The 27,503-nt window shown below is 47.1% G+C and overlaps 1 protein-coding gene across 1 annotated transcript in view; it reads right to left on the bottom strand.

The window, feature by feature from the left end:
* Nucleotides 1-21,419, bottom strand: part of LOC149462834 (enoyl-[acyl-carrier-protein] reductase, mitochondrial-like) — a 107,842-nt gene extending 86,423 nt beyond the window's left edge. Inside the window, exon 1 of the mRNA XM_089676137.1 lies at nt 21,211-21,419. Coding sequence (XP_089532263.1) covers nt 21,211-21,353 — 143 coding nt within the window. The 5' untranslated portion in view covers nt 21,354-21,419. The remainder of the gene's footprint in view (nt 1-21,210) is intronic.
* Nucleotides 21,420-27,503: the final 6,084 nt, after the last annotated feature.

Below are 27,503 nucleotides of genomic sequence, written 5' to 3'. Positions count from 1 at the left end.
ACTCAGGGCCACAGAATTCATACTCAGGGACAGACAGAATTGTTACTGAGTGCCAGAGAATTGTTACTCAGGGACAGACAGAATTGTTACTGAGTGCCAGAGAATTGTTACTCAGGGACAGACAGAATTGTTACTGAGTGCCAGAGAATTGTTACTCGCACAGACACAAAATTGTTACTTGCACAGACACAGAATTGTTACTCGCACAGACACAGAATTGTTACTCGCACAGACACAGAATTGTTACTCAGGGCCACAGAATTCATACTCAGGGACAGACAGAATTGTTACTGAGTGCCAGAGAATTGTTACTCAGGGACACCTAATCGTTGAATTAAATAGTATGTCAGACAACATGCAGAGGAGTGGCAGAGGAGGCAATGTTTTAGGAGCGAGCAGACGTGGCAGCAGAGGAAGGGGTCGAGGCAGCAGTATTCGCAGCCAGAGGCCAGTGCTCCCGGTGTCATCCAGCGGTCGTGTCTCCACCGACAACCCTGCCGTCATTGATTGGTTGGCTCGGTCGTCTTCCTCTTCCCAGGTCACCTCTGACACCTACAGCCAACGGTCGGTGGGTACGTCAGACACAACCGTTAGTTGGCATGGCCCGGGAGCAAGCCCACTGAAATCACGTGTCCTCTACCTGCCCCTGTCCTTTGCTGTTCCCTCACCAAGCGAAGTATCGCATGCTGTGGGCTCAGCCCCACTGTACAGTGAGGAAGAGCTAACAGAGGGCGGTCAGGAACGGGGGGAGACATCGGCCTTTTCAGCAGCCAAGCGAACAAGTACTGGCGAGGAGAGTGGCTCGGTAGCCGGTCTAGAGACAGGTCTGTCTCCTGACCCAGACGCAGCCGAGGGGGCTAGTAGTGAGGCGGAGACCCTACTTGATGATGAGGAGGTTGATCGCACTTGGCAGCCTCGTCGTCATCAGGCAATTTCTTCCGCATCATCAGGAGAAGAGAGTGGCAGCTTGGCAGCGAGCAAAACAGTCGGTGGGTTGCCCAGGAGACAGCAGCAGGGTCGCATCAGTGTCAGTGGAGCCAAACGTCCACGGAGTAGAGCACCAGCTCCACTGCAGCCTACCACCACGGCCAGTAGTGGTGCCGGTGCGCACGGAGGAAGTAGCAGTCAGCCAGTGAAGAGTAGCGGGGGCAAAGTTTCCTACTCGGTGGTGTGGCAATTTTTCCTCAAGCCGCCCGAGGAAGTAAACGTAGCCGTATGTCGACTATGTGGCCAGAAATGCAAGCGTGGCCAGGGGGCCCATGTTGGGACTACAGCGTTGCGTCAGCATATGCAGCGTCACCATTCGGTGGCCTGGGAAAACCGTGATAAACATACGGCGGTTCTGCCTGCCCCAGCCCCCGCTCCATCACCCGCTCCGTTACTTGCTCCGTCACCCGACGTCGTCAATCGCCCTCTATCAGCCAGTCAAGGCTCCAACACCTCTGCTGAGGGGAGTTGTCGCTCGTTGGCATCTTCCGCTCGTTCAGATGCTCCTTCTCCTGCTACTCCTCTTCTCGGATTCCGTCAACAGTCTTTCTTGGAATCCGTATCCAAGAGACAACAGTTTGCGAGCACGCACCCGACGGTGCAAAAGCTGAACGTCCTCCTGTCCAAGTTGCTGGTGCTGCAGTCCCTCCCTTTCCAACTGGTGGACTCAGCACCTTTCCGAGAAATGATGGCTTGTGCCGCGCCGCGGTGGAGAGTGCCAAGCCGTCATTTCTTTGCCCAAAAGGCAGTGCCAGCCCTGCATTCACATGTAGAAGAGATGGTGGGCCAGTCTTTGAGCATGTCGGTCTCTGCCAAAGTGCACGGCAGCGCCGACGTGTGGAGCTGTAACTACGGTCAGGGACAGTACATGTCATTTACGGCCCACTGGGTGAACGTGGTGCCGGCACAGCCGCACCAGCAACTTGGACAGGTCACGACGCTTTTGCCTCCACGTTTGCACGTCCTTGGTCCAGCAAGCATGTCCGCCTCTACCACCTCTTTTTCCGCCGTGTCCTCAGCCGCCACCCCCGTGCCAAGTCCCATTACCCGACCGGCATATCACATGTGCAGGGCGCAACGGTGTCACGCTGTGCTGCACCTGGTATGCCTTGGCGAACGTAGTCACACAGGGGAGGAACTGCTGAGTGTAATGAACAGAGAAATCGACAGATGGCTGTCTCCGCGCAAACTAAAAATCGGAACCATGTTGACTGACAACGGAAAGAACATGGTGTCTGCTCTGCGTCAAGGAAGGTTGTGCCATGCGCCATGCATGGCTCACGTGTTCAATCTGGTTGTCAAGCGGTTCCTAAAATCCACCATCCCACTGCAAGACATCCTTAAAATGTCACGTAAACTGTGCATGCATTTCAGCCATTCCTACACCGCAAAGAACACCCTCATTGAGCTGCAGCGGCAGAACGGAATTCCACAGCATCGCCTGATCTGCGACGTTGCAACAAGGTGGAATTCAACCCTACACATGTTAGACCGCCTTTACGAGCAGCGAAAGGCCATCACCGATTTCCTGATGTTACAAGCGGATAAAGGTACTCCCCTGTGTAACTTAGATGTCAGCCATTGGCAGCTCATGCGTGACACCTGCCGCTTGCTCAGGCCCTTTGAGGAGGCCACGCTATTCGTGAGTCGGCAGGACTATGGGATGAACGACGTCATTCCTCTGTTGCACGTCCTGGAACAAATGCTGTTAACAATGGCTGGTCAGGGTGCGGTAGACGTGGCGCACAGATCTCAACGCCACATGACCCCTGTGGGGGCAGGACAGGAAGAAGAGGAGGAGGTAGAGGAGGACATTTGTGCTCAGGAATTATTGAGTGAAATGGGTGGTTTTTCCACTCAGCGGACAGGAGTGGAGGAGCAGGAGCATCTGGTAGAGGAGGAGGAGGAGGAGACAGAGGACCCAGACGCACCGTGGCAGTATGCTGTGGAGATGGAGGCAGGGAGTCCCTCGCATTCCTTGGCACAAATGGCCCATAGCATGCTCGGTTGCTTGCGTAGCGACAGCCGAATAATAACCATCAGACAGAGGGATGACTTTTGGCTGTCCACCTTGTTGGACCCTCGCTACCGGTCCAAAATGGTGGCCTTTTTCACACCTGCTGAGAGGGAGGCCAAAATTACGTACTATAAAAACCACCTATGTAGTCAGTTGGTCTCTGCCTTTGTGCGCCAACGTCCATCCTCAGACACTGTGGGCCCTGTGCGCTCGCGTTCCGCTGGCATGGCAGCAGGGGAGGGGTGGGGTGGTAGGAGCAGTGGCAGCTCCACCAGCAGTGGCTGCCTCAGTCTGCAGTCGATGATGAGTAGCTTTCTTCACCAGCGCAGTGAGGAAACTACTAACCAGCCGCAGCAGCAGCAGCAGCATCAGGTGGACCTGGAGCAGGAGCTCAAACAACAGGCTTGGGCCTACTTGGACAGCACCCTGCCAACCGAGGTAGACAATCCCCTTGACTACTGGGCAACGAAACTTGACCTTTGGCCCCAACTAGCTGAATTTGCCCTTGAAAGGCTGTCATGCCCGGCCAGTAGCGTGGCATCGGAGCGCGTGTTTAGTGCGGCAGGAGGTATTGTAACTCCGCGGAGGACACGACTGTCCACCCAAAGTGTGGAGAGACTCACGTTTGTGAAAATGAATCAGGCGTGGATTAGTCTGGATTTCAAACCACCAGTTCCTGACACAACTGACTAAATCCGCCATGAATCATGCCTCAAACATGTGCCACTTTCAGGTCTCCTCACACTGCTGGTGTGTTTAATTTTTTGACATAGGGTGCTGGCAGATTACGGGCCTCCTATAGCTGCTGCCAGGCCCCTAATCTGCCATAGGCCCCTATATACCGCCTCCTCATGCTGCTGCTAGGTCCAGAGTCTCTCATGGGTCCCTGTACGGCCTCCCATTGCTGCTGTCTCCATCGCCACACTCTGCTGCCATGTGCCACTTTCAGGTCTCTTCACACTGCTGGTGTGTTTAATTTTTTGACATAGGGTGCAGGCAGATTACGGGCCTCCTATAGCTGCTGCCAGGCCCCTAATCTGCCATGGGCCCCTATATACCGCCTCCTCATGCTGCTGCCAAGTCCAGAGTCTCTCATGGGTCCCTGTACGGCCTCCCATTGCTGCTGTCTCCATCGCCACACTCTGCTGCCATGTGCCACTTTCAGGTCTCTTCACACTGCTGGTGTGTTAAATTTTTTGACATAGGGTGCAGGCAGATTACGGGCCTCACATAGCTGCTGCCAGGCCCCTAATCTGCCATGGGCCCCTATATACCGCCTCCTCATGCTGCTGCCAAGTCCAGAGTCTCTCATGGGTCCCTGTACGGCCTCCCATTGCTGCTGTCTCCATCGCCACACTCTGCTGCCATGTGCCACTTTCAGGTCTCTTCACACTGCTGGTGTGTTTAATTTTTTGACATAGGGTGCAGGCAGATTACGGGCCTCCTATAGCTGCTGCCAGGCCCCTAATCTGCCATGGGCCCCTATATACCGCCTCCTCATGCTGCTGCCAAGTCCAGAGTCTCTCATGGGTCCCTGTACGGCCTCCCATTGCTGCTGTCTCCATCGCCACACTCTGCTGCCATGTGCCACTTTCAGGTCTCTTCACACTGCTGGTGTGTTAAATTTTTTGACATAGGGTGCAGGCAGATTACGGGCCTCACATAGCTGCTGCCAGGCCCCTAATCTGCCATGGGCCCCTATATACCGCCTCCTCATGCTGCTGCCAAGTCCAGAGTCTCTCATGGGTCCCTGTACGGCCTCCCATTGCTGCTGTCTCCATCGCCACACTCTGCTGCCATGTGCCACTTTCAGGTCTCTTCACACTGCTGGTGTGTTAAATTTTTTGACATAGGGTGCAGGCAGATTACGGGCCTCACATAGCTGCTGCCAGGCCCCTAATCTGCCATGGGCCCCTATATACCGCCTCCTCATGCTGCTGCCAAGTCTAGAGTCTGTCATGGGTCCCTGTACGGCCTCCCATTGCTGCTGTCTCCATCGCCACACTCTGCCATGTGCCACTTTCAGGTCTCTTCACACTGCTGGTGTGTTTAATTTTTTGACATAGGGTGCAGGCAGATTACGGGCCTCACATAGCTGCTGCCAGGCCCCTAATCTGCCATGGGCCCCTATATACCGCCTCCTCATGCTGCTGCCAAGTCCAGAGTCTCTCATGGGTCCCTGTACGGCCTCCCATTGCTGCTGTCTCCATCGCCACACTCTGCTGCCATGTGCCACTTTCAGGTCTCTTCACACTGCTGGTGTGTTTAATTTTTTGACATAGGGTGCAGGCAGATTACGGGCCTCACATAGCTGGTGCCAGGCCCCTAATCTGCCATGGGCCCCTATATACCGCCTCCTCATGCTGCTGCCAAGTCTAGAGTCTCTCATGGGTCCCTGTACGGCCTCCCATTGCTGCTGTCTCCATCGCCACACTCTGCTGCCATGTGCCACTTTCAGGTCTCTTCACACTGCTGGTGTGTTTAATTTTTTGACATAGGGTGCAGGCAGATTACGGGCCTCACATAGCTGGTGCCAGGCCCCTAATCTGCCATGGGCCCCTATATACCGCCTCCTCATGCTGCTGCCAAGTCTAGAGTCTCTCATGGGTCCCTGTACGGCCTCCCATTGCTGCTGTCTCCATCGCCACACTCTGCTGCCATGTGCCACTTTCAGGTCTCTTCACACTGCTGGTGTGTTTAATTTTTTGACATAGGGTGCAGGCAGATTACGGGCCTCACATAGCTGCTACCAGGCCCCTAATCTGCCATGGGCCCCTATATACCGCCTCCTCATGCTGCTGCCAAGTCCAGAGTCTCTCATGGGTCCCTGTACGGCCTCCCATTGCTGCTGTCTCCATCGCCACACTCTGCTGCCATGTGCCACTTTCAGGTCTCTTCACACTGCTGGTGTGTTTAATTTTTTGACATAGGGTGCAGGCAGATTACGGGCCTCACATAGCTGCTGCCAGGCCCCTAATCTGCCATGGGCCCCTATATACCGCCTCCTCATGCTGCTGCCAAGTCTAGAGTCTCTCATGGGTCCCTGTACGGCCTCCCATTGCTGCTGTCTCCATCGCCACACTCTGCTGCCATGTGCCACTTTCAGGTCTCTTCACACTGCTGGTGTGTTTAATTTTTTGACATAGGGTGCTGCAAGATAACGGGCCTCACATAGCTGCTGCCAGGCCCCTAATCTGCCATGGGCCCCTATATACCGCCTCCTCATGCTGCTGCCAAGTCCAGAGTCTCTCATGGGTCCCTGTACGGCCTCCCATTGCTGCTGTCTCCATCGCCACACTCTGCTGCCATGTGCCACTTTCAGGTCTCTTCACACTGCTGGTGTGTTAAATTTTTTGACATAGGGTGCAGGCAGATTACGGGCCTCACATAGCTGCTGCCAGGCCCCTAATCTGCCATGGGCCCCTATATACCGCCTCCTCATGCTGCTGCCAAGTCCAGAGTCTCTCATGGGTCCCTGTACGGCCTCCCATTGCTGCTGTCTCCATCGCCACACTCTGCTGCCATGTGCCACTTTCAGGTCTCTTCACACTGCTGGTGTGTTAAATTTTTTGACATAGGGTGCAGGCAGATTACGGGCCTCACATAGCTGCTGCCAGGCCCCTAATCTGCCATGGGCCCCTATATACCGCCTCCTCATGCTGCTGCCAAGTCCAGAGTCTCTCATGGGTCCCTGTACGGCCTCCCATTGCTGCTGTCTCCATCGCCACACTCTGCTGCCATGTGCCACTTTCAGGTCTCTTCACACTGCTGGTGTGTTAAATTTTTTGACATAGGGTGCAGGCAGATTACGGGCCTCACATAGCTGCTGCCAGGCCCCTAATCTGCCATGGGCCCCTATATACCGCCTCCTCATGCTGCTGCCAAGTCCAGAGTCTCTCATGGGTCCCTGTACGGCCTCCCATTGCTGCTGTCTCCATCGCCACACTCTGCTGCCATGTGCCACTTTCAGGTCTCTTCACACTGCTGGTGTGTTAAATTTTTTGACATAGGGTGCAGGCAGATTACGGGCCTCACATAGCTGCTGCCAGGCCCCTAATCTGCCATGGGCCCCTATATACCGCCTCCTCATGCTGCTGCCAAGTCCAGAGTCTCTCATGGGTCCCTGTACGGCCTCCCATTGCTGCTGTCTCCATCGCCACACTCTGCTGCCATGTGCCACTTTCAGGTCTCTTCACACTGCTGGTGTGTTAAATTTTTTGACATAGGGTGCAGGCAGATTACGGGCCTCCTATAGCTGCTGCCAGGCCCCTAATCTGCCATGGGCCCCTATATACCGCCTCCTCATGCTGCTGCCAAGTCCAGAGTCTCTCATGGGTCCCTGTACGGCCTCCCATTGCTGCTGTCTCCATCGCCACACTCTGCTGCCATGTGCCACTTTCAGGTCTCTTCACACTGCTGGTGTGTTAAATTTTTTGACATAGGGTGCAGGCAGATTACGGGCCTCACATAGCTGCTGCCAGGCCCCTAATCTGCCATGGGCCCCTATATACCGCCTCCTCATGCTGCTGCCAAGTCCAGAGTCTCTCATGGGTCCCTGTACGGCCTCCCATTGCTGCTGTCTCCATCGCCACACTCTGCTGCCATGTGCCACTTTCAGGTCTCTTCACACTGCTGGTGTGTTAAATTTTTTGACATAGGGTGCAGGCAGATTACGGGCCTCACATAGCTGCTGCCAGGCCCCTAATCTGCCATGGGCCCCTATATACCGCCTCCTCATGCTGCTGCCAAGTCCAGAGTCTCTCATGGGTCCCTGTACGGCCTCCCATTGCTGCTGTCTCCATCGCCACACTCTGCTGCCATGTGCCACTTTCAGGTCTCTTCACACTGCTGGTGTGTTAAATTTTTTGACATAGGGTGCAGGCAGATTACGGGCCTCCTATAGCTGCTGCCAGGCCCCTAATCTGCCATGGGCCCCTATATACCGCCTCCTCATGCTGCTGCCAAGTCCAGAGTCTCTCATGGGTCCCTGTACGGCCTCCCATTGCTGCTGTCTCCATCGCCACACTCTGCTGCCATGTGCCACTTTCAGGTCTCTTCACACTGCTGGTGTGTTAAATTTTTTGACATAGGGTGCAGGCAGATTACGGGCCTCACATAGCTGCTGCCAGGCCCCTAATCTGCCATGGGCCCCTATATACCGCCTCCTCATGCTGCTGCCAAGTCCAGAGTCTCTCATGGGTCCCTGTACGGCCTCCCATTGCTGCTGTCTCCATCGCCACACTCTGCTGCCATGTGCCACTTTCAGGTCTCTTCACACTGCTGGTGTGTTAAATTTTTTGACATAGGGTGCAGGCAGATTACGGGCCTCACATAGCTGCTGCCAGGCCCCTAATCTGCCATGGGCCCCTATATACCGCCTCCTCATGCTGCTGCCAAGTCTAGAGTCTGTCATGGGTCCCTGTACGGCCTCCCATTGCTGCTGTCTCCATCGCCACACTCTGCCATGTGCCACTTTCAGGTCTCTTCACACTGCTGGTGTGTTTAATTTTTTGACATAGGGTGCTGCAAGATAACGGGCCTCACATAGCTGCTGCCAGGCCCCTAATCTGCCATGGGCCCCTATATACCGCCTCCTCATGCTGCTGCCAGGTCCAGAGTCTCTCATGGGTCCCTGTACGGCCTCCCATTGCTGCTGTCTCCATCGCCACACTCTGCCATGTGCCACTTTCAGGTCTCTTCACACTGCTGGTGTGTTTAATTTTTTGACATAGGGTGCTGCAAGATAACGGGCCTCACATAGCTGCTGCCAGGCCCCTAATCTGCCATGGGCCCCTATATACCGCCTCCTCATGCTGCTGCCAAGTCCAGAGTCTCTCATGGGTCCCTGTACGGCCTCCCATTGCTGCTGTCTCCATCGCCACACTCTGCTGCCATGTGCCACTTTCAGGTCTCTTCACACTGCTGGTGTGTTTAATTTTTTGACATAGGGTGCAGGCAGATTACGGGCCTCACATAGCTGCTGCCAGGCCCCTAATCTGCCATGGGCCCCTATATACCGCCTCCTCATGCTGCTGCCAAGTCCAGAGTCTCTCATGGGTCCCTGTACGGCCTCCCATTGCTGCTGTCTCCATCGCCACACTCTGCTGCCATGTGCCACTTTCAGGTCTCTTCACACTGCTGGTGTGTTAAATTTTTTGACATAGGGTGCAGGCAGATTACGGGCCTCACATAGCTGCTGCCAGGCCCCTAATCTGCCATGGGCCCCTATATACCGCCTCCTCATGCTGCTGCCAAGTCCAGAGTCTCTCATGGGTCCCTGTACGGCCTCCCATTGCTGCTGTCTCCATCGCCACACTCTGCTGCCATGTGCCACTTTCAGGTCTCTTCACACTGCTGGTGTGTTTAATTTTTTGACATAGGGTGCAGGCAGATTACGGGCCTCACATAGCTGCTGCCAGGCCCCTAATCTGCCATGGGCCCCTATATACCGCCTCCTCATGCTGCTGCCAAGTCCAGAGTCTCTCATGGGTCCCTGTACGGCCTCCCATTGCTGCTGTCTCCATCGCCACACTCTGCTGCCATGTGCCACTTTCAGGTCTCTTCACACTGCTGGTGTGTTAAATTTTTTGACATAGGGTGCTGGCAGATTACGGGCCTCCCATTGCTGCTGCCAGACATGTAATCTGCCATGGGCCCCCGTACCGACTCCTCATGCTGTGACGTTGCAACAAGGTGTAATTCAACCCTACATATGTTAGACCGCCTTTACGAACAGCTAAAGGCCATCACAGATTTCCTGATGTTAAAAGCGGATAAAGGTACTCCCTGTGTAACTTAGATGTCAGCCATTGTCAGCTCATGTGTGACACCTGCGCTTGCTCAGGCCCTTTGAGGAGGCCACGCTATTCGTGAGTCGGCAGGACTATGGGATGAATGAGGTCAAATCGGCCATGGGCCCCCGTACCGCCTGTTCACGCTGATGCTGGTCCCACAGTGTGACCTGGGTCCCTGTACGGCCTCCCATTGCTTCCACTCTGCCATGTACCTCTTTGAAATCTCCTCACACTCCTGCGGTTGTCCATTTTGTCATAGGTTGCTGGCAGATTAGCGGCCTTCCATAGGTGCCGCCAGGCCCCATATCGACCATGGGCCCCCGTACCTCCTGGTCACGCTGCTGCTGAGCCCACAGTGTGACCTGGGTCCCTGTACGGCCTCCCATTGCTTCCACTCTGCCATGTGCCACTTTGAAATCTCCTCACACTCCTGCGGTTGTCCATTTTGTCATAGGTTGCTGGCAGATTACAGGCCTTCCATAGGTGCCACCAAGCCCCATATCGGCCATGGGCCCCCGTACCGCCTGGTCACGCTGCTGCTGGGCCCACAGTGTGACCTGGGTCCCTGTACCGCCTCCCATTGCTCCCACTCTGCCATGTGCCACTTTCAGGTCTCCTCACGCTCCTGCTGGTTTCCATTTTGTCATAGGTTGCTGTATGGCCTCCCATTGCTGCTGCCTCCACCACCACACTGTGGCTCCAAACACTGGTTTTGGCCCCGTGACTGCCCAAATGAGTGAAGTGTGCGGTGATTCTAAGATCGACGGCACTCATCTGCATGTCATACTGACAGACAGTATTATTTCTCTTCCCCAGCAGACTCCAAGGGCATTTAAATTAAAGGTACAGTGTTCTGCACTAATATTAAGTCTCTCTGAAGCCTAGAAACACCCTTTTTTAAGTTAAATTCACAGCGAATTTATTCGACTCGAATCGAATATTGTCCACGAATTCGCCGAATCAGTCGAATCGAATTTTTCATTTCTTCGCTCATCTCTACCGGCAACACTCATGCAGCCCCAGACCATTGTACTCCCACCACCATGCTTGACTATAGGCAAGACACACTTGTTTTGTACTCCTCAACCTGGTTGCCGCCACACACACTTGACACCATCTGAACCAAATAAGTTTATCTTGGTCTCATCAGACCACAGGACATGGTTCCAGTAATCCATGTCCTTAGTCTGCTTGTCTTCAGCAAACTGTTTGCGGGCTTTCTTGTGCATCATCTTTAGAAGAGGCTTCCTTCTGGGACAACAGCCATGCAGACCAATTTGATGCAATGCGCGGCATATGGTCTGAGCAGTGACAGGCTGACCCCCCACCATTTCAACCTCTGCAGCAAAGCTGGCAGCATTCATACGTCTATTCCCAAAGACAACCTCTGTATATGATGCTCAGCATGTGCACTCAGCTTCTTTGTCAACCATGGCGAGGCCTGTTCTGAGTGGAACCTGTCCTGTTAAACCTCAGTATGGTCTTGGCCACCGTGCTGCAGCTCAGTTTCAGGGTCTTGGCAATCTTCTTATAGCCTAGGCCATCTTTATGTAGAGCAACAATTCTTTTCTTTAGATCATCAGGGAGTTCTTTGCCATGAAGTGTTATATTGAACTTCCAGTGACCAGTATGAGAGAGTGAGAGCGATAACACCAAATTTAACAAACTTGCTCCCCATTCATACCTGAGACCTCATAATACTAACGAGTCACATGACTCCGGGGAGGGAAAATGGCAAATTGGGCCCAATTTGGACATTTTCACTTAGGGGTGTACTCACTTTTGTTGCCAACAATTTAGACATTAATGGCTGTGTGTTGAGTTATTTTGAGGGGACAGCAAATTTACATTCAGGCACTGCCCGAGGGCCCGGGGTCAGTAGGGGGCCCCATGACCCCGGGCCCTCGGGCAGTGCCTGAATGTAAATTTGCTGTCCCCTCAAAATAACTCAACACACAGCCATTAATGTCTAAATTAATGACCCCATGTAGGGGGCCTACATTCCAAACTGGCCCTCTTTGCTGATGATCTACTCCTATTTGTAACACAACCACATATCTCTCTACCCTCTATAATGCAAGAATTCCTTAAATTTGGCAGGATTAGTAACTTCACAGTGAATTATACCAAATCGGAACTACTGAACATTTCTTTAGCTTCGGAGGATTTGCAGCGTATTTCTTTAACCTTCCCTTTCAAAACCGGTTCCACTTCTATCCAATAGTTAGGCATACAAATACCCACAGATTAATCTCAACTCTATTCGATCAACTTTCTACCCTTACTCCACTGGACTCAATCAGACTTATCATTTTATGCTACCAATGGACTGTCCTGGCTGAGTAGAGTAAACACTCTGAAGATGGATGTTCTTCCCCGCTTCTAATATCTATTTCAAATGATCCCTATCTGTCTCCCTTTGTTTTTTTTTAATTATGCCATCTATTTTCTGTTTTTATCTGGAATGCACCTCGTTCTAGGCTACGTTGGACTACCCTCTGTCTCCCAAAAATTAAAGGAGGAGTGGGAGCCTCTGCCACCTCTCTCTACCACAAAGCAGCTGTCCTTATTCGAATCCTAGACTGGTTCCATAACTACTCATCTAAGATATGGGTACCTTGGACCCCACGTTCTTGCTGCCCCAACCTAAAGCTCTTAGTGATCTCACTAAACATACTCTCTGCATATGGGAGCATGGGATGTCTACTTACAGCCTTTCCAAGTCTACTGGACCCATGAATCCATTCTTTGGGACCCCAGCTTTCCCCCCGCCTCTCTCTGCCCCAAGCTTGAAAGTCACAATATCATAGGAGATTAGCCCAAGTCCTTCGAGCAGACCCATCCTTGATGTCAACTACCCCAGGCATGTTCCACCCTCCAGCTTCATTCACCTATTTACAGAGACAACAAGTAGTGTCTTATGTTCATTTTTTTTTCTCTGTTGCTGACATTCTAACTTTGCCAACAGCCTTTGAATCCATCCTGCTCCAGTCCAAATGTAGTTTCCCAACTATACTCAATTCTTCTCTGCGCATCCTCACCTGATCTTTCTCCATATACCCATGCCTGGAAGGTAGATCTACAGCTCATTATTTTCCCCCTGGACTGGCAAAAATGTTTCATCCTGAGCCATGTGCTCTCCCCAGCTACCATAACTCAGGAAACAGGTTTCAAGTTGATAACTAGATTGTACAGATGCCTGTCGATTCTTCACCGGTTCAACCCATCCATCCCAGATACTTGCTGGCATTGCCAACACTCACAAGGTACTCTGCTACACATTTGGTGGACTTGTCCACCTATCCGGAAACTCTGGTAATATATTTTTATTCTGTACAGCAAACTGATGGCAACATCTATTCTCCCTTCCCCAGAGATAGCCCTCCTCTCCATGATGCCTAGACCCTTAAAATCAGTGAAACAAGATATATTGAGACACCTTGTGGCCGCAGTCAGAGTAGTCATCCCACGCCACTGGAAATCAGCTACTGTGCCATCCCTAGGGGAATGAGTCAATGAGCTGAAATCTAAACATGACCTGGAGCGCCTGTTGGCACGGGAAATGGGTAAAGAGGATCTGTTATCTTCCATCTGGACCCCCTGGACCATGTTCCGACACGCCTGCAAATTTCATTCATGTGTTGCCAGCTATGCCAACCCTTCTCTGGTGTAGCCATGGTGGAGCAAGTACTCCAGTCCTTATTCGTTTCCTCTCATGCTCTTTACTTGTTTTCTTTTTCTCCTTTCTTTTTGTGTGTCCCTCTTTAATATAACCATTTCACCTGTTACAATTATCATCCCTATTCTATAGTCTGAGCTGTGTTCCCATAACCTCCAATTTTTATATGTACCTCTGGGTCACTTACTCACCTATGTATGCAATACTTCTCCTATTTCAGGTGTTATACATCCTCTTCTAATTTTGTCAATTCATGTCAACAAAACCTGTACGTATCGTATTCTGACTTCAACACGTTGTTCGGATTATGGTGTATAATACTCCACCTTTCTTTGTTACCTGATCAATTTACCTGTATGTCCTTGTGTTATATGTTTCTAAAATTTACAATAAACTCAGATTGAACTAAAAGTTCAAATATTCTATATTAGTGAAATACTATTTAAGTTTAAACTGGCTCCCATCCCCATTCTAAGTCCTATACTAACTACCCTGTTAAGGAAAGATGTCTATACTTTCCTAGTCTGAGGGCGTTCTGGTCTGGTCACATGATTGGTTCCCAGGAACGGCTACAGTAGAAGGATAACATAGGACAAGTAGCCGACAACGGATGACCCATAGCAGGGGCAGACTGACCATTCGGGTGCTCGGGCACTGCCCGAGGGCCCAGGGCCAGTAGGGGGCCCCATGCAGTGTTGTCAAGCTGTCTCTAAAAGTACTGAAGCTGACTTCCACCTGTAGCTTTAGGAGTTTCCCACTCCCACCGCTGCTGCCCACCTCTGAGCTGTGTGTGATAAATGATGCATGGAGGCCTCGGCAGAACGGAACTTGCTGCTCTCTGGACTGGGAGCCCAGTCCCCTATCATACACATATACCAACAATGTTGAGCTAACTCATATAAATAATGACATATGAAAATGATAACCAAAAGTCCTTATTAATGTGACAGCTCAATCAAATAATTGTATTTGAAAGGGTGCTTAATATATGCAATGTGCTCCAAAAGCTGAAACTTTTAAAATCGACAATGCCCCACTGTGACTTCGTGCACCTGCACCTATGTGTAAGGATGGCTGCTTACCTCATACAGTGAACCAAGCATAGTAGTTCCATCAAAGAGGCTCCAGATGGCAGCAAAGAGCTGATAACAGGCACTACCTCAGATGACCCTATATCCGCAACTCTTCTCCACTTAAAACTCCACATGTAGGAAGAAAGGAACAACTCCCATAGCATAATACTGTTTGTTTAATATAAAATGTGTTCCAGAATATCACTCACATAATGCTGGATAAGATATATCGGTTTTACATATAAACTTCCGGTCCGCGTTTGTAACTGACAATGACATCACTAGGCTCCACCCCACGCGTTGCGCCACCAACCACGTGGCTTCATCAGGGAAAAAAGTTCCTGATATAATGTTATGGAGGTGGGGCTTTATGTGGGTGTGACTTGAGTGTGGGAAGGGACACAGATGGCCCCTATGATCTCCTACTGCCCAGGGGCCCCAAGAGTTGTCAGTCCGCCCCTGACCCATAGTAAGTCTATGGGTGATGTCACCGCATATGCATTGCAGCCGTTATTGGCATACTCTTCTTTTCACTGAAGTTGGCCACTGTGGAGATCATGTGTCTGGACACAAGCACCCTCAGAATTGGTGAGGAAAGACATTTTTGCTTTTCAGGATAGTTAGCATAGGGCTTATAATGTGGTGGAAGCAGGTTTAAGCTTAGATAGTGTTTGACTAGACTTCTACTTAAAATAAAGAAAACAAAATCTGATACTGTTTAGGCTATCTTTTACATGCTAAGATTATAAACTTCTTGGGCCCTACAAAGTTCCACAATTTTACTCCTTTCCCAAAGACTGTACACATAGTTGGCAACACATATGGCAATTTGAATATTATTTTTTACTAAAAGCTGGAGTTCCACTTTTACCCAGTTACCAGAATTCCATTTTTTTTTTTTTGCTGTGGTGGTCCTTTGAAATCCAACTAAACTTTCAGTTAAATTAATCACAGATGCATCAATACAGTAAATAAAGCCACTGCCCTTACAGCACACTGCGGAGAAGACATTTTTGTGTGCTGATTGGGAGCCATAGTTTTTCCATTGATAATAAAATAAAAATCAAGAGATATCCAATAAAAAGTACCACTCTCTAGTCCTGAAAAAAACTAGGTATAAATCACCTGGATCCACAAAGTGGTTTCAAATGTTTACAGTTTTACTAAAGTTTTTCTAAAGTTGCAAAACTGGTTTCAGGCATTAATGTTTGTTTCACCTTGCGCATTAACTACTTGAGCTTTGGAAGATTTTACCCCCTTCATGACCAGGACAATTTTTGCTATAATACACTGCACTACTCTAACTGGCAATTGCGTGGTCAAGCAAAGCTGTACCCAAACTACCATATTTTTTGCTCCATAAGACCATAAGACGCTCCTAGGTTTTAGAGGTGTAAAACCAGAAAAAAAATATTTTGAACCAATGGACTGTAGACATAGTACAGAAAATGACCAGAGACTGCAGACACAGTACAGGAGATGACCAGAGATTGCGAACATAGTACAGGAGATGACCAGTGACTACGGACAGTACAGGAGATGACCAGAGACTGCGAACACAGTACAGGATGTAGCAATATGTTATATGCTGTGTATGGCCTCTAGGGGTCTCACTACTTAGATACTGGTACAACTGTGTGATTGCCTCTCTTTGGTTGTAGTTCTAGGGCAGACACATGTATAATGGCAGCTAGAAGCACCTAATAAAATATCTCCTGTTAACTACAGTGTGTGAGCATCTGAGCAGGATCCACTAACAGAACACAGGAGATGACCAGAGACTGCGGACACAGTACAGGGGATGACCAGAGACTGCGGACACAATACAGGAGATAACCAGAGACTGCAGACAATATAGGGGGTGACCAGAGACTGCGGACACAGTACAGGGGATAACCAGAGACTGCAGACAGTACAGGAGATGACCAGAGACTGCGGACATAGTACAGGAGATGACCAGAGACTGCGGACACAGTACAGGGGATGACCAAAGACTGCGGACACAGTACAGGAGATAACCAGAGACTATGGACACAGTACAGGGGAAAACCAGAGACTGCAGACAGTACAGGAGATGACCAGAGACTGTGGACATAGTACAGGAGATGACCAGAGACTGAGAACACAGTACAGGAGATGACCAGAGACTGCGGACACAGTACAGGGGATAACCAGAGACTGCAGACAGTACAGGAGATGACCAGAGACTGCGGACAGTACAGGGGATGACAAGAGACTGCGAACACAGTACAGGGGATGACCAGAGACTGCGAACATAGTACAGTAGATGACCAGAGACTGAGAACACAGTACATGAGATGACCAGAGACTGCGGACACAGTACAGGGGATAACCAGAGACTGCAGACAGTACAGGAGATGACCAGAGACTGCGGACATAGTACAGGAGATGACCAGAGACTGCGAACACAGTACAGGGGATGACCAGAGACTGCGGACATAGTACAGGAGATGATCAGAGACTGAGAACACAGTACAGGAGATAGCCAGAGACTGCGGACACAGTACAGGGCATAACCGGAGACTGCAGACAGTACAGGAGATGACCAGAGACTGCGGACATAGTACAAGAGATGACCAGGAGACTGCGGACATAGTACAGGAGATGACCAGAGACTGCAGACAGTACAGGGGATGACCAAGAGACTGCCGACAGTACAGGGGATGACCAGACACTGCAGACAGTACAGGGGATGACCAAGAGACTGCGGACATAGTACAGGAGATGACCAGAGACTGCGGACATAGTACAGGAGATGACCAGAGACTGCGGACATAGTACAGGAGATGACCAGAGACTGCAGACAGTACAGGAGATGACCAGGAGACTGCGGACCTTTGGGGAGGGAGGGCGAGTGGGCACCTGAATTTGACAGGTACCCGCTCCCATTTCCGCGGAGTTGTCCTCCCTTTAGTGACAGCCGGGTGCCCACTACGCATACGCGAGAAGCGCTGCGCTTTGTGAATGGCCCGGCGTCTTCTGAGACCTGTCATGAGCCCCAGAAGACGCCGGGCCATTCACAAAGCACAGCGCTACTAATGGCAGGGATCAGCGACTTATAAAGTGACTGCGATAGTGCGGCGAGTAATCTGACACTAACTGAGGCTAGGGGGGGACTGACTAACTGCCACTGATATCATTACAGTGATCAGTGATAATACTATAACTGTCACTATACTAATGACACTGGCTTGGAAGGGGTTAACAACTAGCGCGATCAAGACGTTAAATGTAAGCCTAACTATGTGTAATATGTGTAAAGTGTGCTGCTTTTACTAATACTGTAGATCTCTGCTTCTCATCGCAGGGATGAGAAACACAGGGATTGTTCACAGTGTACACAGTTCTGTGTTGGCATTCACCGCAGAGCTCTGGGCTGTGATTATACATATATATATATATATATATATATATATATATATGTATATATTTGATCAGCAGGTCCTGGCCATGAAATACATTGGTATTAGCAATCATAATGTGTAAAAAAAAAAAATCCTAATCACTTGCCCAGAGTAGTTCAATGTTACTATGGTAACATTGTATTGCTTTGGTCACAGTGTGTTGAAAAAAGAAATAGTAAAAAAAAGAATATATACATATACTGCATGTTGAAATGCGTCTTTATTACAAAATATATGAAAAATATTTGTAAAAATACATTTCAAATATACTGTATTTCTTTAAAAATACAAATCTATTTACGAATATATGTAAAAATATATGTTGTATGTGTGTGTATATATATATATATATATATATATATATATATATAGAGTTTATTGAAATATATTGAATACGGCTAAAATTGTAGTATTTCAAGTATATGGCAATATATTTAGGAAGAATATTTTTAAAATATATTTTACTTCCATGTGGGCCTTGTGTTCCTTTTTGTTATTTCATGCAACTAAAAAAGTACTGCTAAGATAGTCAGTCTTATAGAATGTTTCTGATCAGAGCAGACTTGACCTTTCCATTATTACTAAGAGGTTCAGGAGTCTCAGTGGAGTATTACTAACCAAGAAACAGACTGCCTATGTCATAAGAAAATGTAGCTGCTACCATGTGCTTACAGAATTGCAAACTATCCACATATATAGGAGTTTGGAAAACACAGAGATAAGATTTGAAATGAATGGATCACATAATAATTATAATAAACAGTAAAAAGTGCTTTGTTTCCTTTTAAAGTGGACTTGTGGCCAGGATATAGACCTTTAGGTATTCAAATATTTTCACTGCAGCACATTGTCAGAGACTGGGGATATGCTCCATGAGACTGCTAGAGATCACTGGCATTAAAGCTACTGTGCAAATTACCGTAATGTTTCCCTTACTGAGTGCGAGGATCTGCAAAGGAGTTTCACATAAAGTACCAAAGGCCTGCACAGACCATTGCATATATGTGATTTTCCATATTGTTGTATTAAAAAGTAGCCTGGAATGTTGAATTTGGCAAAAAGGCCTCAAAGGCATGGACAAAAACACAGCCGCTGTGTAAGTCTGTAACTGGTGTGTGTGTTTTTTAACTTGTGGTCAGTCACTTCCTCAGAGTTAATGCTCAGTTATATTTAACCACTTCAATACTGAACATTTTCACCCCATTCCTGCCCAGGCCAATAAAGTTTTTTTATAATTTTTTTTCACACAAATAGAGCTTTCTTTTGGTGGTATTTAATCACCACTGAATTTTCTATTTTATATATTGCTAAATAAACATTCATTTCTGTTATAAAATTTTGCAAATACCCCCGAAATTACCCATTTTGGGAAAATAGACAGTCAAAGGTATTTAGTGAGAGGCACGGTAACTCTATTGAAGTTGTAATTTTTTACAATTTTTTTGAAAATGAAGAAATTAAAAAAATAAATAATTTTTTTTTTCATATTGTCACCAGTCCAGTACAGCATTATTATATAACTGTTGTGGTAGTGATCAGGGACACTGACTGCTGACAGTATGTAAAAAAAATCAAAATAATTTAATTAAAATTTTTTTTCAATCTGTTCTATTTTTTATTACTTTTTTTATATATATATTTTTTAAACAAACTATGACCAGAGCAATACAGTGGTACCATGGTAACATTGAACTACTCTGGGCAAGTGATCAAGATGTTTTTTTTTCTTTTTACACATTATGATTGCTAATACTGATATATTTCATTGATATTTTCAACCATTGTTACTGAATGAAAACCAATGTATTCCATTGATACTTTCAATCATTGTTACTGAATGAAAACTGATCAATTCAGTCTTTTGTTGTGATTAGCTGTCATGGGCAAAGCTCATCACATGATACAGATGGGCTGTAATTGGCCCTGGCTGTATCATGTGGCTGCTGTGACCAGTCGCAGCTAACAACACAGTTGTATACAAAGGATGGAATGAAAGGAAGTCATCCATTGTATACAATTTTCATGTGATCTGCTGTGATTGATCACACTGGTCACATGACACAGTCAATGGGCCGATGTACTGATTTGGGACACAGCCGGTGACAGATCGCGCCGCTGTGTGGCCCCGCGGCCACATGAATGGTACATTCTGACAGGATGTCATCAGGGGCGGACTGACAACTCATGGGGCCCCCAGGCAATAGGGGATCATGGGGCCCCTGTGTCCTTGCCCAAACTCAAAAAAGCCTATGAAAAAGGTACCAGGGGCATCTCATGGGGCCCCCTACTGACCCGGGCAGTGCCCAAGTTTCCAAATGGTCAGTCCGCCCCTGGACGTCATATGATGCCCACTCAGAAGTAGGAGTGTCCCACCCGGCTGTCAATTTGCTATAGGCCAGGTGTTAAACAAGAAAACTAAGTTGCCACAAGGAAGTTCTTTATCTTGACTGTAAGATTATTCAATAAATAATTTTTTCCAGCTTTTTTTTAAATTAAAATGCCTTTGAACCTTGTCCAAAACGCCCAGGTCCCCTTTATAATGTGGTATCTTACCACATAGGGATTTATCAGGATTGGACATTTTCATCTCCCATGTAATACATCCCAAAATTATGTGTGTCTTTGAATTCCACTTGCAAAGACTTGCTTTAGCTCAGTATTGGCTTACTGTTTTCCAGGCAGTGCTATACTTTGGGCACATAACTTTATATATTTCAATATTCAATTTTATTTGCCATTTTACTGCCCATGTTGTTGTTTTGTTAAAATCTTTTTGTAATATGTAATTGTCCTACTGATTTTTAAGAATTTACCATAGTTACAAATGGTAAATGTACTTCTACTTGTAAACCTCCTTGTCCGTTGCTGTGCTTATAGACCAACAGTTTAACTCAGATCATCTGCTCAGGTAAACGTGTCTTATATACATAATGTTTGAATCCCAACCACGGCACCACTTACCTGGAGTTTACATGTTCTCACTGTGCCTGCATGGGTTTCCTCCGGGTACTCCGGTTTCCTCCCACACTCCAAAGACATACTGGTAGGTTAATTGGCTCCTGTCTAAATTGGCCCTAGTATGTGTATGTATGAATGTAATTTAGGGACCTTAGATTGTACACCCCTTGACAGTAAGGGACTGAGGTGAATGTACAATAAATATGTAAAGCTCTGTGTAAATTGACAGCATTATATAAGTACCTATAATAATAATAATAAAAAATAATGTACTTACTTTAAAACGTCAGCATAAGGACCATGTCTCCGGTAGATAAGAGCTTCACAGAATGTCTGGTAGGTCTGCTGTTGAATGATTTTCCTGGCATTGCAATGACACACAGGGGTCCTTCTAGACAGAAGTGGCCTGAAGACAAGCATTCCTTTCAGTGTTCTGTATAGGGAAGCTACCTTCGTTTATATAAAAGGGGAAATGATTCTTATGTGTATGCTTGTATCACTGTGTCAATGAAGCACTCTGTAAGCATGGTTTCAAGCTGGTAGTACATTATTACTCAATAATTCTTTCCTTTCAACTGCTGCAATCAGAATTCTGTAAATGTGTTTCCCCACCAAATTCCTCTCTATTTATTTTGCCCAATAATATAATATGATTGTGAAAGCAAGTAAGGAAGATGAAACTCCAATCTCAAAAGCAAAATAAATAAAATTTTTTGAATAATCTCAAAAACCAAAACTGAATCTATTGCATTGCAGCTGACCAATTCTTAATGTGGTGGCTGTTTTTTGTTTGTTTTTTGAGCTTTTTCCTTTTTTCTGCCTGCTAATACTGCATATAATTAACCCCTTCATGCCTAAGGGTAAAACAAATCTTAATGCCTAAGCACAATTTTGCAACATTGACATTTGTTAGTAAAACCAGCCATATCATCACAACTACTTTGTACATTAAGGTGAATTATACCGTGTTTTTTTCAGGACAAATTGGGCTTTCATTTGGTAGTAAATGGTAATGGATATCTCCTGATTTATCAAGGAAAAACTGTCCCAAAATAGTAAAAAAAAACCTTTTTTTTAAATTTAGCTGTGTGTTTCTGTGTTAGCTGTGTTTCTTGTTACTACTATAACCTACCATCAAAGAACAAGAAGAACTAAAATACATTTTCCAGCTCTTGACGATTGCAGCAATACCATATATGTGTATGTTATTTGTTGTTTGTACCCATAGTACAGCCCAGAAACAATAGTGCGCATTTTGTTTTTTGTTTACCTAAAACACACTGACACTAACTGACAATAATACCAATTAAAAAAAAAAATCCTGACCTTTGACCCTGACCTTTTGACCTTGACCTTTGACTCTGACCTTTACCCATACAATTACCCAGGCACTGAACTAGATCAAACCTTGATCTAGGTATTTTTTCTTTATTTTATTTTTTAATATTTATCTTTCTTTATTTTTTTTAACAAACATTTTTTTCCCTCTATGTCAGGAGTTAGAGAGATACAATGTATCTCTCTCCTCCTTTCATAGAGAGAAAAAATCAAGGGGGTCAGGATGTACAGTGACTGATCACTGTGATAGCCAAGAGGCTATCAAAGCGGTCATGTGACCCGGAATCGGGAGTCCAGGGTCCCGATGAGTAAGAACGGACCCAGGGGTCTCAGTGACACCCCGGTCTTTGCACTGGGAGCGCGCCATGCTGGGCGCTCCCAGCACAAAGACAGGCACGGAAATATGTGGCCCCATGGAAAAAGGCCCAGTTCTGTGAGGCCACATATTTGTGTAATGTCGGTGTCAAGGGTTTAATATACTTTTAGTCTTACGGTGTCTACACTCACTCCTTCAATGTATTTATGGAGGAACTCTTTAGTTACCCTTGAGCAGCAGCATTGTCAACCTATGGAGAGGATGGTATTAGATGGACTAGTAGATTGCAGATTTAGATGGAGTTTGCCTAGGTGACTAACAAATAAAGGCTAACTTGAGTTAACCTTTTTCAAGAAGTTACAGAAACAGGATTTTTTTTTTACTTTTGTGGTAAAGATTCATACATGCACATTGGAGTTCATGCATTTCAGCGCCAAGGAGAGCTCAGACTGTTCTAAAGAAAATTGTGAATGGGCAGTTAAGGTTGTTTATTTCATTAAAGAACCTGCCTGCTCACAGTTTTTCTTTTATTCTCTTAAGCTGGCCAAACATTATAAAATTTTCTGTACAATTTCTGCCCAATTTCCTTTAGATTTACCGTCAACTATGTAGTGCAAGAGCCTGCCTAATTGGATACAATTAAAAGTGTTATTTAGATTTGAACTCTTATATGGTTTTTGGTAAATCTGAAATAAAATTCTCAAGAAAATTGTATAATGTATGGCCAGCCTTAGTCCCACTTTAAATAGATTATCTGAACCGTTTAATTGCCACTTTTGCAGGACAGCTAAAGGATGTTGAAAAAACAGACCTATGGGCAGGATCAACAGGGGACAGGGGCAGACTGACAACTCATGGGGCCCCCAGGCAATAGGGGATCATGGGGGCCCCTGTGTCCTTGCCCAAACTCAAAAAAGCCTATGAAAAAGGTACCAGGGGCATCTCATGGGGCTCCCTACTGACCCCAGGCCCTCGGGCAGTGCCGCAGTTTCCCAATGGTCAGTCCACCCCTGACCAGTGTACAGTACCATGATATATGAATTGGGAAGTGTACATGGCCAATTATATATTTACGTTCCACTGCTTCCTGCTAAGTTTTTTTTTCTTTTTTTTTTCTTTTGCTACTAATGTACCTGTAGAAGAATTGCAGGGCAAAAAAGTCCAAACAGAAAGATTGATGATCTGCTGGGAGCACCTGCTTTTTTAAGGTCAAATGTTTTTTTTTTTATATTGACTTTTTTCCAAGCATACTGTATATTGCATTTTGAGGTGGACGAGCTGAATATAGGTCTAGCCTTATCCATTTACTGTACATGTTTGCAGCTTGTGCAAGAAGCGTACTTTATTGCAGAACAGATATTGTAGAAACGTGAATTGGAACACTTTAGGGGTAAACATTGCTGCTAGTGTTAAAGAAGCCTTATTGAAAAGACTATTGTCAGTACTACAATAAATGCCAATGTTGCTACTAACAAAAATGCTGCTACAAGTGTAAATGCAATGCTAGTAATTATGACTTGCCATTGGGTATATTGGGGTTGATTTACTAAAGGCAAATAGGCTGTTCACTTTGCAAGGGAATTTTCACTTTGCAAGGGAGTCCCATTAATTTAGCGCAGGGGTGTCAAACTGGTGGCCCTCCAGCTGTTGCGAAGCTACAAGTCCCATCATGCCTCTGCCTTTGGGAGTCATGCTTGCAACTATCAATCTTGCACTGCCTCATGGGATTTGTAGTTTGGCAACAGCTGGAAGGCTGCCAGTTTGAGACCTGTGACTTAGCAGATGAGTTGAATCTCTGCTGACTTCCATCAACCAGTCATGTGCAAAAAATATATTTTTTAAAAATATCCTTGCACATGCTTGGGTATGCTTTGACTGTGCAATTTCATTTGCACAATCAATATCAGTATACTGACTTCCCAGTCATTTCAGTTTGTGAAAGGATCTGAGACTTTTCCTCATCTTTTATGTTAGGGGGCCTATAACACACCCCTTCAAGTGATCTACTATTTGCTGTAATCTTATGCGCTCCAGTCATTATGGCTCTTCACCATCACAGTTCTTGTTAGCGATATCATCTCTGAAACTCACTACCCCCTTAGTGGTTGCTGTTGAATTTGGGTTCCCCTATAGTCCTGCACAGCCAGCCATTTAGAGCATTTGTTTTGTTATTTTATTGAGGGGATTAGAACTTGGATGGGGTAAGGGGTGTATAGGATGCCTAAGGGAACCAAAATCTGAGGACAACTTCCTGAACTATTCACAACTTCTCTTCTCTGTCACAGTCTCTGTTGGAGTGCCAGCCAGCAGCTCCAGTTCTACCACCCCAGACCCTAGATGAACTCCTCTTCACCCAGCAATCAGGAGACTTTCTTCCTCAGCAGGGGATCTGGCTCCTGTTCCGTTGGATAAGGCATGCAGTCACTATCAGAGGGCTAAACTGGTTTCCCACCAGAGTGCTCTTTTCTCTATCTGCCCAGGGGGTGTGGGTGTACTCACTCAGATCCACTCCTTTACTGCTTGCTGCTACCAGACCTATCAGCTGGGCTGCTCCTTCCCTGCCATACAGGTGGGACTCTCTCAAGGGGGCCAATGAGTCCTGAGCTTTCCTTCTCTCTGACTCCAGGCTTGCAAGCAGGACCCATCTCACCAGGCCTCCTGGCAGCCTTCCTCCTCCAACCTCACATCTTCCTGCTCCACACACCTCTCCCACCACCACACTCCCTGCTTCTGAGCAGGCTCTTCCACTTTTAAGGGAATCCCAGCCCCTTGCCAAGCCTTTTGTTGGGGATTGTCTAGGAGGACACTACACTCACTTTTAGATCACTCCTCCAACATACATATCGCTCCACCACTTCTGCCAACTCTGTCCAAAATAGAGTGTACCCCTTGATTTTTGCAGTCCGGTCACGTGAGCTGTCCAACCAGGTTTCAGATATGCCCACAAAGAAAAGTGTTCCTCAAATAACAGTGGTTCTAGCTCATCCATTTTGTTTGTTTGTCAGGCTTTTTGTATTTAATTTTGCATTAACATTTAATATTCTATTATTACTATTTTTCAGCTATAATTTTATGGCACTGCTCTGTAATTTCTCTGCCATCTAGTTTGAGTCTTGTTCCTCCCCAAAACCCCAAGAAGGCACAATAAAATGGACCCTCACTTTCCTCATACACTTTCTCCCATCCACCTTCTGCCCCCTTTATCTGACAGAATTGGCTGGAGCTTCATTTTAAACAGCAAATAACCTACTAGTTCCTTTTGGGTTGTGTGTGTGGATTCCAATATACCCCTGCAAGCCTGGAGACAACATATAAACACATGCAGATTATGTTCAGGTTGTAATGACATTCTATACATTGTTAGATATAAAGATATTCTACTGTCAGACCTGTACTTGTTTTACTTTTCACCAAAATAAAGTACAGCATTAAAGTAATTCTAAAGGTAATAAGAAAAAAAAAATACTTACCTGCTCTGTGCAAAGGTTTTGCATAAAGCATCCTCGATCCTCCTCTTCTCAGGTCCCCTTCCAGTGCTCCTGCTGGCTCCTCCTCCCTGCTTAGTGCCCAGTGGCTTGTGTGTGTGCTTGCTCCCGAACTGACACACAGAGCCAGCTCAGCTCCACCTCCCACTCTCTCTTCACTGGCTATGACTGACAGCAGCAGGAGCCAATGGCTAGAGAGGAGAGAGAGCCAGGAGAGCCACTGATCTCGTGCACATAGCTGTATTGAGATCAAGCTCAGGTAAGTATAAGTGGGGCTGAGTAGGAGCTGCTTGACAAAGGTTTTTATCTTAATGCATAGAATGCATTAACCCTTTTGCTGCCAGAGCCATATTTGCATTTTTTTGCACATATGTGTAAAAAATTCTTATAGGCTTGAAGATTACACAAAACCCAAAACATTATATATTTTCTGAAAGCAGACACCCTAGAGCAGGGGTCCTCAAACTACGGACCGCGGGCCACATGCCCGCGGTCATTTATCCGGCCCGCCGGCAGGGGCGTATTTACCGCAAGGAAGGGACACTAAGTACAGGGGCAGGCAGGGGGCTGCTGTATCTTACCTGGCTCCGTGTCCCAGTCCCTCGACGATCCAGTCCAGGAAGCGCTGCTCCTTCATTCACTCCGGCCACTCCCTCACTCGATGTTCGCACTATTCCTCCCACTGACACCGATGTTGGGACACTATCCCCTTACCCCACTGACACCAATGACGGGGCACTATTCCCCCCCCACACTGACACCAGCGATGGGGCACTATTCCTTCCCCCGCTGACACCAACGATGGGGCACTATTCCTCCACCACTGACACCAACGATGGGGCACTATTCCTCCCCCCACTGACACTAATGATGGGGCACTATTCCTCCCACTGACACCAATGATGGGGCACTATTCCTCCCACTGACACCAATGATGGGGCACTATTTCGCTCCATAAGACACACTTGGGGGGAAATGTCTGTGCGTCTTATGGAGTGGCCGGCCCAGTATTCCTGCTGCCGTGTTATGTCCGCAGTCTCTGGTCATCTCCTGTACTGTGCATTTGTTCATAGTTTTTTTTTTTAAACTATAGTCCGGCCCTCCAACGGTCTGAGGGACAGTGAACTGGCCCCCGTTTAAAGTTTGAGGGCCTCTGCCCTAGAGAATAAAATAGTGGTATTTTTAATTTTTAAGTCACGCGATATTACTACAAAGGTGTATGAAACCCAAAATTTCAGTAAAAACACACTAAAGTGAATTTTAGGGTAAACAAATGCAATATCAAAGATAAGGTTGTACCGAGCAAATAGATACCCAACATACCAAACCTTAAATTTGTGTTTGTCCATGAAAAGGTGACAAACTTCAATGCGCTATTTTTTTTTTATAGTTGACACTTGAAAAGCCCATATAGTCCATCAGTTAAGTGTT

This window comes from Staurois parvus, unplaced genomic scaffold (genome assembly GCF_062004578.1).
Source record: "Staurois parvus isolate SC_StPar_1 unplaced genomic scaffold, SC_StPar_1.0 ptg000165l, whole genome shotgun sequence".
Lineage (NCBI taxonomy): Eukaryota > Metazoa > Chordata > Amphibia > Anura > Ranidae > Staurois > Staurois parvus.
The sequence above is the reverse complement of the archived record's forward strand: the minus strand, read 5'-3'. Positions and strand labels throughout refer to the sequence as shown.